At 41.1% G+C, this 16,540-nt stretch overlaps 1 protein-coding gene across 3 annotated transcripts in view; it reads left to right on the top strand.

Annotated features, from left to right (window-relative positions):
• Positions 1-16,540, top strand: part of NCAN (neurocan) — a 194,736-nt gene that overhangs the window by 142,812 nt on the left and 35,384 nt on the right. For all 3 annotated transcript variants that reach the window (XM_083180322.1, XM_083180306.1, XM_083180315.1), the window contains one exon: positions 5,348-6,904. In XM_083180322.1, the coding sequence (XP_083036448.1) occupies positions 5,348-6,904 (1,557 nt within the window). The remainder of the gene's footprint in view (positions 1-5,347; positions 6,905-16,540) is intronic.

Here is a 16,540-nt window from a genome sequence, read left to right as displayed (position 1 = left end):
CAGCCAATCTGCTCCTTATTGACTTTTTTCAAACACAGCCTGTAACATGGCAGTTAGCAGGTGATTGGCTGGACGTTTATCTCTCCTTATCACCCTTGGATTTATCTCTTGTTAAAGCTTAATACATCTGCCCCATTGGGCCTTATTCAGATCTGAGCTATGTATACATTTGTTTGGAAAATGGGCAAAACCATGTGCACTGCAGGTGGAGCAGATGTAACCTGTGCTAAGAGAGTTACATTTGGGTGGGGTGTGCTGAAACTAAAATCGAAATTGCAGTGTAAAAATAATGCAGCCAGTATTTACCCTGCACAGAAACAAAATAACTCCCACAAATCTAACTTGTGCACTGCCCCACCTGCAGTGCACATGGTTTTGCCCATTTTCCAAACAACATGTGTACTGAGCTCAGATCTGAATAAGGCCCATAGGGCGGGATGTTGTAACATCCGCGCCCATTATCGCCGGACATCGCATTTTTAATAACGGCATATGCTATAACATATGCCGTTATTCATGCAAGGGACAGCTCTTGCGGTAAGAGCTGTCCCTTGCGATGCGGTGCCGGCGCTGGACTTCCGGGTCTGTGACCCGGGAGTCCATCTGCGCATGCGCAGACCCCGGCGCCGGCCGCAGGGCACGCTGGGAGGGATCCGTGACGGATCCCTCAAACAGCGCTGCGGTAAGAAGCCCATAGGCTTCTGCAGGGATTCGCCAGCTTTAGCTGGCGATTCCCTCCGCAGCGCTGACACTGCGGAGGCGCCATATAGCATATAGAGATGCGGTAGAAACCCCGAAAACGGGGTTTTTACCGCATTTCTGCTATATAGCATCCCGCCCATAGTGTTGTGCGTTCCTTCCAAACAACTCAAGCTAGGTTTCATCTGTCCACAGAATATTTTGGCAGTAGTGCTATGAAACATCCAAGTGCTCTTTTACAAACTTCAAATGTGCAGTAATGTTTTTTGTGTACAGCAGTGGCTTCCTCCGTGTGTCCTCCATGAACTTCATTCCTGTTTAGTGTTTCATGAATCGTAGATTCGTCCACCGAGATGTCAGCATGCGCCAGAGATTTCACTAAGTCTTTAGCTGGCACTCTAATATTCTTAACCTCATTGAGCATTCTGCGCTGTGTTCTTGCACAGGCTGCTGGAGTAAGGGGGGCTCAGTGCCACCGGGGCCTCCTCTATCTAGCCCCCCCCAATAATTTTTAGCTAAAGGTTTAGTGCATGTTCCGTTCACTCTACATGCGTCAAAAAGCCACTGTTAGGACAGCATATGGAAATACACATTGGTTTGAGATTGGGAAAGGTGTTCGGCAAGGATTCATTCTGTCTCCAGCCCTGTTCAATCTCTATACCAAAATGATCATGAGACAATGCAACTGGTGTGTTCAATGAAACCATGAGAACATATCATTGTTTGTGTGGTATTAGTTTAAGCAGTCTGTGTGTATCTATTGTTGTGACTTAGGTGAAGATCAAAACACATTTTATGACCAATTTATGCAGAAATCCAGGTAATTCCAAAGGGTTCACATACTTTTTCTTGAGCCAGCATATTCAGTTGTGCTATACTGTGATCATAGGTTCTGGAACAAGTTGGTCAAGGGTACGGCTCTCCCCCCGTTCAAAAAATAATTGAAAGGTGCCAAAGTACGGCTCATGGGGTACAGCAAGGCCTAGTGGCTTAAATTCATACCAGGCACCCAGAAACGAAGAAGCAAAATAGAAGATGGCACTCCACAGTGACTCCAGCTTGCACATGTGTTAACATCCCAGCAAGTAACCAATGGCACATCTGGGAGAATAAGGAATCAAGGTATAAGGAGGCTGACGCTGGGACTAAAGAGGAATGGCTCTCTAGGCTTCAGTGTGCCTTCCAGAAGCACAATGAAACTGTTAACCAAATGCTGATGCCATCAAGTAGGCCCGGTGCCCTCAGTGGTAGTTACAGCATTGAGCACAGTGTTAATTCCTGGCTCTAGTTTCTTGCTGTCTTGTGCATGTTCTGCATACAAAATAATGTAATATATGAACCATCAATGAGGAAAGCTCTCATCAGCTTTAAAGATGATTTTCAGTTCAAGCAATTAGAAGCAATTAGCTAGTGCTAGCTATTAATATCAACATTAGAGTGTATTTACACCAGCCTCCAGGCACCAACAATAGATACGGGTACTGACAAGTATATATTTTTCAGAATTACAGGAGCATGCCATACCGTACTGTGACTCCTTCCCTCCCTGTTTCATTTCTTCAGTCACAAATAGGCAATTACTGTACCTTACTTATTACTTCAGGCCCCTAATGTCCCTTGGCACACATGCAAGCAGACAGTAGCATAGATCCCTCTCTTGAAGAAAATGTACAAAATGTAGTCAATTAAAGATCGTGCTAGCTGCTGGGCAAAGTTTTTTATATATTAATTGGCAGTTATGTATATAGACATGTTCCTCATCTCTTTACAGAGAAAATTTGTCCATTCACATCAGCCCTGTCCATTGGAGGGGGAAAATATATATCGGGAAGGGCATCGGGAGAATATACAAACTCCACGCAATTAGGGTGGTGGTTGGAATTAAGCCCTAGTCCTCATTGCTGTAAGCGAAACCATTACACCAATCATATTTTGCATTCTGGAGCACAGTACATTTGTCACTTAAGCAGTTCCTATAGAATCCTATTGAACCTGCTTTTGAAAATGAAAACTGAGTCTAGTTTCAGAGATCAGAGATATCTGTTGCAGTATCCTCATTTTTACATATAGTGAATGCTTCATTTCTATGGGTATTCCACCATGTACTTGGCTGTTTTCAGGTGATATCCCACAGAACTGCATTGATAAATGTGCCCCCTAGGCTGATACAGAGTTGTACTAACTGTGCACACATACCGTATACATAGTACAGAGGTTCCCAAACTGTGTGTCTAGGCACCCTGGGGTTCTGCATGGCTTTTGCACAGGGTGCCTTGGGTTGGTTGTTTAGGACTAAACCAAATTATTTGTGGACAAAGTGATAGGCAAAACCAATGTTAGTGGCTGCCAATCATAAAACATGTGCACAATCAGGAGCACAATTGTACACCATCAAACAACTGACCCTAAAGGTGCATACACACTGTACAATTTTTGACCAATTTTGTTGAAAGACATTTCCCTTGAACCCAGTGTCCTGGACAAAAGATGTTGACGAAAGATATTGACGACAGATGGCAGACGAAAGATCTAGCTACAGTTTATAGGCTCTTTTTGAAAGATATCCAAATTGAGCTGCATGCACAGTTGACAAATAACTGGCGGGTATGCGCGGGTATGCGCATCATCATTTGTCGTTCATCGCAGTCACACTGATATTTTGACCAATTTCGTTGAGAATGGCCAAAATGAATGAAATTAGTCAAAAAAATTGTACAGTGTGTATGCACCTTAAGGATGACAAGGACCCACAATTTACTTAGTTTACTACTTTCTTCCAAACTTATCAATAAAACATTTTTAGCCTAAAAAAAACAACACAGCGGACCCTATACTGCCTCTGTTTGTGCAGCAAACTATACAACAGATAAACACTCCAGACAGAATACAAATAACGCCGCTAAGAGCACCTGAACTTAGAATAAATAGCACCGATTGTGGCGCAATACATATACATATATATCCTGAGGCGTGCTCCAAGAACAATAGATGGCAAAACAAAGAACATTAACTGACAAGAAGCAGAAGAACTAGAATATATAAAGAACCAGGTTTCCCAAAGGAAAACTCACGGACACCTGAAAGAACCAGGAGCTGTCAGACAAATCACCAGGATAGCTGACACAAGTCCAGCCGGGACTTAGTGGAGCAGACAGGAGGCAGGATGGAGAGCTAATGGAAGCTGGAAGCTGGCTGCATGTGGTTGCATGCACAGGGAAACAGGCCTGGAACATAGGACACCAAATAGAACAAGTTGGCCGGACTGCTGGAAGCAGTGAGCAAGAAGTTGGAAGCTGAGAACAAGTAACTGGAATCTATGAACAAGAAGCAGGCAGCTAGTCACTGGAAGCTAGAAGCTACTAGCTGGAAGCAAGCACCTGGGAATGGGAGCTAAAGCTCCCGCTCCTAGGTGCTTGCTGAAGCCACCGCAGTGGCTCATAACACCTAGACTATCCTCTGTGAAATGCAGACTGAGGAAATGGGTGCTTGCATGTATAGGCAGTGCAAAATATCACAATCGGGTATTCTCACAAAGGCAATGATCAGTAAGGGGTATTTTTTTATATCTGGTGGATCTGGAGGATCAGAATCAGGAATCAGGTGGTTGACTAAACCCGGAGTAGAGGCATGGGATCTAACACGCTGGGGGGGTGTTCACCAGTGAACCTGCAAAGGGGATATAGGCTTCGTTGCAAGAAAGCAGGCTAGCCATGAGGGATATTCCTGTATGGGTATTGCCCAGACTTGAAGATTGCAGATTAGCTGTATAAAATAATTGGTACAGGTGCTGGGTGAATGCACACCAACCCTAAACAATATTCCGGTATTGGTATTGCAGAAGCTGGACAATTGCAAGCCAGATCTGTGGATAATCCAGGAAAGACTGTAGCTGTGAGCAAATTGAAGACAAGACTTCTACGACTATGACAAATAATCAGATAATTCTCAGAAGATTCAGAGTATCTGAGCAGAGACCGACATGCATAAAGAGTGACTACAAACAAACTACCAATGGCAGGAAGTAATGGGCTAAGAGCAATTTAAACAAACACTGACCTGACCAATCACAGGCTACAAACAGGTAATTAGTGATAAAGAAAGACAGGCGTTCAACAGCAGTCTGTGCAAACTGGATAGCTAGACAACCTGAGTGGCGGAAGTGACCAAACATTCTGGTTGCCTAGAGACAGAGGAACCTCTGTGTACACAGGCTGTAAGTTGTACAGAGTCCTAATTACCGGAGGGTCATTTCTGCACATGCCAGGAACCAGCGGCTCCATCAGCAGAAATCCGCACAGTGCTGCTGGCAGAGAGAACCGGCACCTGGTCCTTGCGTAGACCCACAGTATTATGGATAACAGGTATTGATGTATCTGTGGGCTATGCAGTGTTGAATGTAAGAAAACAAACATTTTTGAGGTATATATTTTCCACTCAGAGTTGGGTGGGTGCAAGTCCGCACAGATAATGATAACTAGTAGCAAAACAGATTTATGCATGTACCCAACTAACCAACTGTCCACTATATTTATATTTAACACAGACTTTTAGCTGGAGGATACATTACTTTATCATTGCTTTGTTATATGTTTTGTTGATGTTTCAATGTGGGAATGAATTCAACTGATGTGTTGCTTGATTTTTTTAGGATTGATTGGCTTCGAAGGGCAGGAGAAACCAGAGGACCTAGCACATCTGACAGCTCTTGAAGATGCCAACCACACTGTTCAAAGTGAACACCAGCCAACATCAATGCAATCACAAACATTACATCCTCCTAAAAATAAAAGAGTAAAAGAGGTGCCCATCAAATTGGAAAGAAATCAAGACTCCTCCAGTTCTGGACAAGACTTGTCACCTACAGCCACTAGGTCAACACCAAGACACAGTTCATTAGTCGATAGTGATCCAGTCAACAGTACTAGATTTCCTTTGCATATTGCCAATGGCACAAAATTAACAGAAAGTGGGAGAGATATAGGCGATGATCACAGTAGATCAGTAGATCAAGACATTGAGGGTTTTTCAGGAAATTCAATTGTAAAGAATGATTTATTAGTTAAGAAAATTAAATCGGAAACATCCAATCCTTCTGACCCAGGATTGGGAGCCCAGGTTTCAGATGACTTCTTTTTCCCAACTGTAGAACTTCCAAACACAGAACAGAAAATCGATGGGAGGTTGAATGGAAACATAAGTCTATATGGCAACTTCCAGGAAAGGCAGGGCAAAGAGAGGAGTTTCTCAGAAAAGCTGGCTTTGTCTTTACTAGAAAGGCAAGCACAATCTCAAGTAAAAGAAACATTGGTCACTAGTAATTTGAATGGATCAGTTACAAAGATTCCAGATACTATCTTCGGGGAACAGGATCCTGATGCACTAAAGGTTCAGGAACTTACAGATGATATAAATATTCAAAATAAGATGCAGGAAGCAGTTCACAGAAACGTTCAGCCAGAAATAAATAGTAATCTAAAAGAGTCAGAAATGTTGAGATTAAATTTAACTTTACCAGTTCCTTCATCACTACCAAAGACAGGGACCCCATCATCACTAATCCACATAACCTTTAATGAGAAAGAAGAACAAAGTGAAATCTCTAACAACCAAATACAAGTCACTGAAAAATTAGTAATTGAGAGTCAAACCCTTCCAATGTTCACTCAAAATGGAAAAGATGGATCTAATGAAGCTTTGCACATATTTGGAGAAGATACTCAGATGGTAACTGAGGAGAGGACAACAGCTGCAGGATATATCAATACATCATTTAAGGGAACTGACCACACTTCTGTTGCCAACACAATCAATGCACACTCTAATTTGGTGTCAGAAGCTGTGGTGGAAATTTCCAGTGGAACATCAAGACCTCCCCTTCATTTTAAATTGCATGTTCCACTAACACCTTCTACTGTAACTGAAAAGCAATCCTCTGCCGAACTGCCGGACAGACTGAATACCGATGTTGTAAAGATGGAGAAGGAAACCCTTATACCAAGTTCAGTAGACTCTACAGAGAAAATGGGTTATGGAGGAGAAGACTATACTGATGTAAAGGGGTTTTCAGTTCCAACAATCATTTCTGCATTGTTGAAGTCCTTAGAGAAAAGTGAAATAGAAGGATTGTCATTGGAGAAGGATGAAGACCTTGGAAGTGGTGGAGAAGATAGTGCACAATGGCTATTTGAAGAAAACAGTGCAGAAGGTAATTACTATATTAATTCAATTACTTGTGAAAACAGATATTATTATTATTATTATTATTATTATTATCATTATCATCATCAGTTCAGTCATTACAAGCTGTTGAGTAGGCGTTTGCTCTACTTGCTCCTATCACTCTCTATACTGTGAAATGGAATCACATACACAGGAAGGAAATACAGTCTGCTTATTTGTAGCAGGTAGACAGCATACAAGGTTAACAGCTGGGCAATTCTCAAGTTACTGTACAGCATGGCAGGTTTTCCAGCAGGCAACACATAGGCTTTACAATGTGGATACACTTCAGAGATCCCTAGCCTAATCCCCAAATTCCCCTAGTCTATTACCAAGCCACTTTACAAGGCTCTGGACAAACATATAACTAGGAAATAACAGGTGTTGTTAATTAGCAGACAGTGATTCACAACAGTTCTTGGGAAAATCCGGACTGAATCTAATGTGTCATATTGCTGCTGATCTAAATTCTGGACTGGACATTCCACATTCAATTAATTCAGCTTTTCTGCTTCAACACCTACTTTCATGTGTCCGTGAGTCTCCAAAACACTGCCATCTGCTGGCAGAGAGTGAAAATACATCTTTCTCATACATGCACAAACACATAAGGTAGAAGACTAGCTTTCGAAGCTTTTGCTTCAAGCAGGCTTACTAATTTTATATATATATATCTGTTCAAAGGTCATTGCATTCTACACTTGCTAAAAATAAAAAAATTATTGTTTCATGGGCGACGCCGTACCCTGTGATAAAAGGGACTTGTTTCCAACACACTATTACGGCACTGTGTTCCACCAACTACCCCCCCGCCAACTGCAAGAACACACCCCTTACCATTGTTTTCAATATAGCATGTTCCCATGTTCCCATATTGTGGAGGGAGTATATATATGTATTGGTATATATGATATAAAACAAGGTATATTTATGTAGTAATAGCCCTTGTAAACCAAAATTCTTAAAGATACAATTCAACCTGTATATTTTTTATTTTTGTTTTTTTAAACATTTTATATTTTCTCCTGCCCTCCTAAGCCAGTCAATACTAAATATTTTTTTTAATTGAAGTTCACAAAAATGAGATGCACTGAAGACAATGAATTGCAGTGCAAAACAACAATATGCAGTGAGTAGCTAGGTGACATGGTGCCATATACCGTAATGCCTATTACATATAGGCCCTTATTCTGGTACACTCGTAAAGGCAAATTCCTTCTCAAATGGACAAAACCATGTGACTGCAGGGGGGCAGAGAACTGGATTTGGGTGTTATTTTGTTTCCGTGCAGGGAAAATACTGACTGCTTTATTTTACACTGCAATATAGTTCTTACTTTGAAGTAAAACCCCACCCAAATCTAATTCTCTCTGCACATGTTACATCTGCCCCATCTACAGTGCACACGGTTTTGTCCATTTGAGAAGGAATTAGCCTTTGCAAGTTAACCAGAATAAGGGCCACTATACCACACACAGTAATGCCTATTACATGTTATGCCAAATACCTTAATGCCTACTATACAATATGCCACACCGTAATGCCTATTATATATTATACTGCACACTGTAATGCCTATTGCATATTATGCCACACACAGTTATGCCGCTGACACCATTTTATACCCCACACACAAAATTGCCTCTTACAAATGATGCCCTACAGTAAGGCTTCTAATTACTCGTTGCTAGGTTTTTCATGGCAAAAGATCTGCTCTTGGTGGTGCAAGCATTCCCGACACTTTTGGGTAGCGATATACATGCAATGACATAATTATACATTTTAGTGCCAGTTACACATAATCCCAGTAGTACCACTTACATGTATTATGCCCCCACTTGTTACGTTTACATATATATTATGCCCCCCTGTAGCACCACATGCTTATTGCCAGGGGGTTAAATGCTTGTTGCGCTCGCAACACTATATAAAATCAACTCCACGCCGACGTGGATAGTGGGGGTAAGAAAAGGTTGGAGGACACATTACGCCGCCCCTTGCGGGGCTCGCTGCGCTCGCCACGCTTCAGGGTGACGTAGAGAGTGGTGGTGTTTTAGGTGTTTTACCATATGAGCTACTGAGATCACATCTCACGCCACAAAAAGGGCCATGTGATGCTATGTGCGATGAGATTTCACTCAGGGTGCAGTGAATAAATTAACTAAATTAACTACTGAGATCGCATCGCAAGGCACAAAAAGCCATACGATGCACGATGCGATTTCACTACGCAGAATAGCACACTAAGCAAATAGCTTAGTGGGAGCCCTGCTAGGAAAAAAGTACCCTCATTGCTAGGGGAAGTTATATGTTTGTTGCCAAGGGGGGTTAAATATCTGTTGCCAGGGGGGTTACCTGCTCATTGCTAGGTGAAATTACATGCTCCTTGCCGGGAGGATTAAATGTCCATTGCCAGAGGGGTTAAATGCTCGTTACCAAGGGTTGCAAGCAGAGGGGAGGGTGGTTCCATGGTGCAAGTTGCATAGTTACATAGTAGATAGACGTGCATCCATCGAGTTCAACCTTTGGTTATAGTGTATTATTGATTTGTTACATCCTTTTATATAAGTTGTGTATTCTGATTTAATTATGATTGTTATGCTTGTTGTTTGTACCCCTGGATGTTTTTACCCAATAGATGTTTGTGCAAGATTTTACGAAATCTTCTTTGCTCTAGTTTAAACACATGCCTGTGTGTCCTACAGTCCTGCCTTATGGCAAAAAGTGTGCCTGACCGTTCCTTATATTTTACCCCTGATATAATTGGAACATGTTAAGCATTTCTCCCCTTAAATGTCTCTTTTTCATTGTCCGATCTGTCTTCGTAGCATAATTTCTCCAACCCTTTTATTAGCTTTGTTGCTCTTCTTTAGATTTGTTCCAGTTCTATGATGTAATTTTTGTAGTGCAGGGCCCATAATTGTACTCCATATTCTATATGCGGTCTAACCAATGATTGTAGACTGGCATAATTACATTTGATAATCTTATACAAGGTAGTATCCTGTTGGCCTTATTTGTTGCTACATAAAACTGAGCACTACACCCCAGTTTGTTGTCCATATGGATACTGAGATCTTTTTCCAGTTCTGATTTACCCAATGCCACCCTGCTTAGGTTATAACTAGTACACTGGTTATGTCTCCTAAGATGCATTACCTTATATTTATCAACACTGAACCTCATTTTTCAATTTTTTTTGCCCATGGTTCTAGTTCTGAACATTCACATCAGTGCCTGCCCCAGTGGAGCTTACAATCTATATTCCTGCCTCATGCACAAACAGACACTGTAGAGTTAATATTGTTAGGAGCCAAATAACCTACCAGTATATTTTTGGAATTAATATATTAAATAAAAAAAGACCTAGCACCGAACCCTGTGGTATTTCACTTAGTACTGGTGTCCAACCCGATACTGCGTTGTTCACAACCACTCTTTGTTCTCTATTCCGCAGCCCGTTTCCTACCCATCTCCAAATTTTTACCCCTAGTCCTAAATCCTTCATTTTATTTATCAACCTCTTATGTGGCACAGTATCAAAAGCATTAGCAAAATCCAGGAAGGCCATGTGTACAGCATTTCCATTGTCTAGGTTAGACAGAGCACATGCAGTGTCTCTCACCATTTAAGGATCATTGCATAGGCTGTCAGCGGTTTAGGCTGTGTGCATGGTATAGCTGTGTGCCTAATATTTGAAGGGCATAATTTTAAAGGGCGGCTTCATTTAAACATAACTGCAGCGTTATACCAGTGTTCTACCAAAGTGAAACAGAAGGAGAAATAGCAACCCCAACTCTGAAAACCAAAGGACTACTTTGAGTGAGTTCACTTTATCCACACACCATACAACTCCTGCCTGCATAATCTAGATATTCTTCCATAATAACATCACCTTTTTTACATCAGCAAGAACATTCACTGTAACCATTAATGCTTGTATTTGCAGTCTGTCAGATTTGAAAATGCCCAGCTGTTCCTCTAATGCCTCCACCTGTCATGCACTTCCACTGTCTTGGATGATCCAGCACTTTTTTAGACTTAAAATGTCTAGGACTGAACTGATCATCTTCCCACCCTCCCGCATAAAATCCAACCATATTTCATCCTAACAGTCTATTTATGCTCACTGCTACCCCTTCTGTGTCACTCCTGTCTGTCTTACCCTTCCCTCTAGAATGTAAGCTCTCACAGGCAGGGCCCTCTCTCCTCTTCCCTCCTGTTCCCACAGCACTCTTCTGGCATTTCAACTACAGCTCTCTTACTCACCTACAATCTATACCTTCATCTATTCTCATTCACTTCCTTATATCTCAGCTGTACAGTGCTGGCTGGTGCAATCACCATGTGGCGCCGCTGAATGGCTGCCTGGGTGCTGCACAGCTCAGTAATTATATGTTCCCCATGTCTGTGTCCCTCATTAGAGTACATCTAGTATACATATATATATATATATATATATATATATATATATAAAGAAAGGGGTGATTGGAGTGCGCAACCTAATTATCTCTATGGTCACGTATATGACATGTACCACCCAGTTTGTCCAATCAGTACTCAGAAGTCCTTTCTGAAAGTATTTTCTGTATGTCCAATATTGAGTTTGTTTGCAGTAATCATGCGATTTTCATTTTTGAAAAAACTTTTTATTTCACAAGGCAACCCGACGCGTTTCGTCTTAACGACTTCATCAGGGGTACAACTGGGAATGGTACAGAAAGAAAGAGGGGTACTTTTAAGTACATAAAATACAATTTTTTGTGTTAAAATTTAACAAATAAAATAAAATAATTATTATATTACATACCCGATGTATGATTATATAAATGACAATCCATACAGTAGGTATTGCCGATTGAAGTGGAATTAAATGTATCTGAAATATTTAAAAAATATATGTATAATTAAAATACTATAAGGTTACTCAAAAAGAGGGGGGGGGAGAGCTAGCTATCATAGGGTGAGTGAGGTTTCTTTCACTTACCAATATGGTATTGAAGGTATAGCCAAACTTTTATACAAAGTTGGATATTCAAAAAAATGGTGGTAGATCTATTTTGGATGTTCACAATTGGAGGGTGAGTGATCGGTCACCAGTTTAGATCTGTTTTAGGATAATAATTACCATTAGAAATTTATACATACATTATATGAAAAGAATCAATTGGAAAGTATATAAGGGATTTTTCCTAATTTACATAAAAAAGTGGGTGACTCTAGATAATTATATTTAATCATAAAATGGATTAGGTTTCTTATCACTCACCAATATAGTACTGTGGGTGTGGCCCACCTTTTAACAGATAGTTGGATATTCGTTGGTTTGTGGGTGATCAATCGGTCACCAACTTGAATCTATTTTTGGGATAGTAACTACCATTAGTAATCAGTTTCTTAATTATATATAAATAAAAATAAAATATTTAGGAAGGTTTCCCTTATTAACATAATAAAATTGATGGCTCTATATAATGGATTGTATTCTATTGGATAAAAAATAAAAAATAAAAAACTGCCCCAGAATACACTGGATCAAAATAATATAATATGTTATTTAAAACCCTAAATTAAGTTTGATCAGCTCCAATACATAGATTATTATAATGTATATACGCCATCCCTGTGGCATTCTCCAATTAGCTTCAGTATAATTTACAGGGAAGGTCCAAATAGTTTCAATAATACAAATATGGAGTGAAGATTTCAGCATGAATACATAGTGCAGCAATACATGAATGACTGGGCTGAGATTTGACACATATGTGAGACTTAAATGAACAATGTAACGATACATGAGTAGCTAGGTTGGATAAACAAAGCCTGATATATATACAAGATAACATTTCATTGTTAGATACAAAGTATAACAATATGCACTTGTTGGCTTACCAGGGACTCTTCCAAATGAATACCTCCCCATCACCCCTTTCTTTGTATTTCTTGTTATTCCTCACTAACAGGAGGAATTTTGGAGGTGCTGCATTAGTATCTAGCGCAATACAGAATCCAAATCCCCAATTGTATATATATATATATATATATATATATATAGCCACAGAGATGAGGACACTCACCGGTCTTTCTTCCAAAGAAATTTTATTCCATATCACCACATCAGATAAAGTGCAAAGTGCATGACAGTGGGCCTAGGGCCAACGTTTCGGTCTGCCAATCAGACCTTTGTCAAGGCCCCCCACTATCTCCTCCTAAATTTTGCTGCTAATTGTTATTTACACCCCTTACCAAGGTGTTTTTCCTTAAAGGACCAGCTGACAACCCCCTCCTTTTTTATAAAGGTTACCTATCATAACCATACTACTAGGTTATTTATTAGTCCAGAAACACAGGTGGCGCCATACATCCCCCTTTTTCTCTCTCTCTATATATATATATATATATATATATATATATATATATATACACACAGCGGGGGAACGCCGGCACTCAGCTCCATGTCCAAGGTAATGGCCCTGTGCCCTCAGTAACTCCCCAACAGCATGGAGGGGGTTAATAGACAGACCGGCAACACCGCGGCACTCGGGACTTGAAGAATAAATACAACAGCATCCAATGAATAGGTTGACGTTTCAGCCTCCAACAAGGCTTTTATCAAAACAGCTTACATGTTAATTGGCCTATGTTCTCTTTTATTATTCTTTTGCTATTTATGTATTTGAAAAACCTGTTGGGATTGGTTTTGCTCTCTGTGGCTATGCGCTCTTCATTTTGCTTTTTAGCTACTTTATTAAGTGTTTAATTATTTGTACTTATAGAACGCCTCCTCGTTCCCAGTAGCCTTGTAACTTTTAATGTCTCTTATCTTATTATTTATTGCTAGCCTTACTTTTTTGTCCAACCATGGCGGCTTTTTACTATTGATTTTCTTATTACTTTTTGGGATATATTTACTACAGTAGTTAGTGTTTCGAGAAAATATTTTTAGGGTTTCCCACGTTTCTTCTGCATTTTTTTCCCCTCAAATAAAGCATCCTAATCAATTTCTTTTAAAGATTCCCTGAATAGTTCAAAGTTAGCTTTATTAAAATTTTATATTTTAGATGGTCCCATATATTGTTGTTTACAGAAATTGATTTTCAGTGAGACCATGTTGTGGTCTCTGTTTCCCAGATGTTCTATTACTTTTGTATTTGATACTAAATCTATATTTTTTGTTAATACTAAATCCAATAATGCCTTGTTCCGAGTCAGTGTTTCATTAATGTTAGGTGGTCTGTAACATACCCCCATTAAAAGTTTATATGATTTTTTGTTATTAGATCTACCCACAGCTATCCCCGAGCCCATTTCCTTCACACATGGTGTTAAATGTGTTCTTATATAAAGGCACACTCACCCCCTTCTTCTTTTCTTCCACTGTCTTTTCTGAAAAGGGTATATTTCTCCATGTTCAGGGGCAAACGCAGGATTAGCAAGGGGAGGTTTCCAGAGAGGGGTGATCTCGACGGGCAGTATACAGACATTGGAATCCCACCCGCCAGTACTCCGACAGAGGGGCAATCACAAAAAAAAACTCACTGCACTTGCCACAGGTTCTATTCTGCCTCTATCTGGGTCATGGATCCCACAAGGGAGAATAGCCCCTGATGGTTGGGATCCTGACTGTTGGGCAGTTAGGATTTTGATGTAAGGATTTCCACATCGGGCTACGTCTGGGCAACAAATACAGTTTTTAAACATGATTAATCTTGTTGCCAGGGGTTACAGATAATTGCCTGGGGATTACATGCTTCTTGCCAAGGGGATTACATGCTTGTTGCCAAGGGGATTACATGCTTGATGCCAGGGGTTCACATGCTCGTTGCCGTAGGGAATTGAATGCTTGTTTCCCAGGGGGAGATAAATGTTTTTATTGTGGGAGGAGCGGTGCTGCGGAGGCACAGAGTCTCAGACCTGCACCCCAACAAAAATGTCCACCGCCACAAAGGAGACACCTGCTAGGAGACACCTGTGTGACAGACACTAGAGGTGGAGAGGTTATCTGTTTTCTTCACAACCTGCTATTCATGGGTGTTTGAAAAGGGGCGGGTTTCTGGGTACTCAGAACATCCCCCCCCCCCCCTCCTGCATGCACCACTGATGTTTAGAGCCCAGTCATGTCATTCATTGCACTATGTTTCAGTTATACAATTATATTATAGTCATCCCTTGTGGCCAGAGTTTATAGTTCCAAATTCTGCCTGCCAAGTTTCGTGTATTTCAGTTTACTTTCTCTCTTTTCCCCCTTCAAGGATTGTTTATGTTCTTGATGTGCTACTGCTTTATTACAAAATCTAGTTTTTCTACCTGACCCCTCCTTCTACACCCTCCATCTTTTGCTTATCTGCTCCTTCCTATTCTGTCTTTTTAGCCCATATTTTCTTTCTGTATCCCCCCACCCATGTCCAGTTTAAAGACAATCTTTTAACCACCCTGCCTCCCAGCACTGCCAGCCCCTTTCCATTTAGGTACAATCAGTCTGGGCTGTATAGGTGGCCCCTCTTTGAAAAGTCAGACAGTGCTCTAGAAATCAAAACCCCTCTTACCTACATCACCCCCTGAGCCATGTATTAAACTCTCTAAGGTCCCTCTGTCTCCCTTGACTAGCCCGCCACACAGGTATTTATAATAAAAATTACCATGGATGTTATTGTCTTTAGCTTACGTCCTAGATCCCTGAAATAATTTTTAAGGACACCCCACCAGCCACTAGCTTGGTCATTTGTGCCAAATTGCACCATGACTGCTCGGACTTTCCCAGCCCCACACAGTAATTTATCCACCTGGTCCGCAATGTTCCATACCGTAGCAACCGGAAGACAACAGACTTTACGGTGATCGCAGTAGCAGATTGCTGTCTGTTTTACAGATGATGGAATGCCCTACAGCCACAATGTTCCTTGTTTATTGGATTTTCTTGACCCCACTAAGCCTGATTTGCCAGTCCCCTGGTTGCTAGAGGAGTTGGTCACATATAGCCCCAACATTAATGAAGGAACGTCAACAGTAGCCTCATCCTGTCTGGTAAATCTGTTGGGATTAGTTAACTCAGCACTGGCCTGCCTCTTCCACCCCCTATTACCCCTTAAGACGGTGACCCAGATAGCTGGCTCACCCACCTCATCTATTGCTAATACCCCCTGATCCTCAAAAGTTTCCACAATGAGGCAAAAGCTTTCTTCCAATTTGGCAAAGATTTTTGAGGGTATGCTTTAGAGCAGAGAAATGGGCTTCCAAAGGAACCATCTCCACGCACTTTACACAGATGTATTCACCCTGGATCCTCTAAAAATAACCAATATAAATAAAATTAAAATACAATTTAAAATACTAATACAATACAGGGTTTTATAGTTGCATCTCCCAGAGGCGGTCATCGCTTCTAGCTGCTCTCCACATACAGTACCACCACTATCTCTGCCAAATGTCTGCCAGACGTCCGCTCCTTGCCTGGTGCCTGCCTCCTCCATGCACCTCACCTGGTGACTGGTGCCTGGTGTCCCCCTCTGTGGCCTTCCTGAAGTAGCTCCCTCCTCTCAAGTATGCTGCTCACTCACAGTACCCGCTTTAAGAAAGTACCTGACACCTGCACCCTCCAGCAGACCCGGGCCTGAGTAAAAAG

This window comes from Crinia signifera, chromosome 1, assembly GCF_055691185.1.
Source record: "Crinia signifera chromosome 1, ASM5569118v1, whole genome shotgun sequence".
Taxonomy (NCBI): Eukaryota; Metazoa; Chordata; class Amphibia; order Anura; family Myobatrachidae; genus Crinia; species Crinia signifera.
This window is presented reverse-complemented; position numbering and strand designations above follow the sequence as displayed.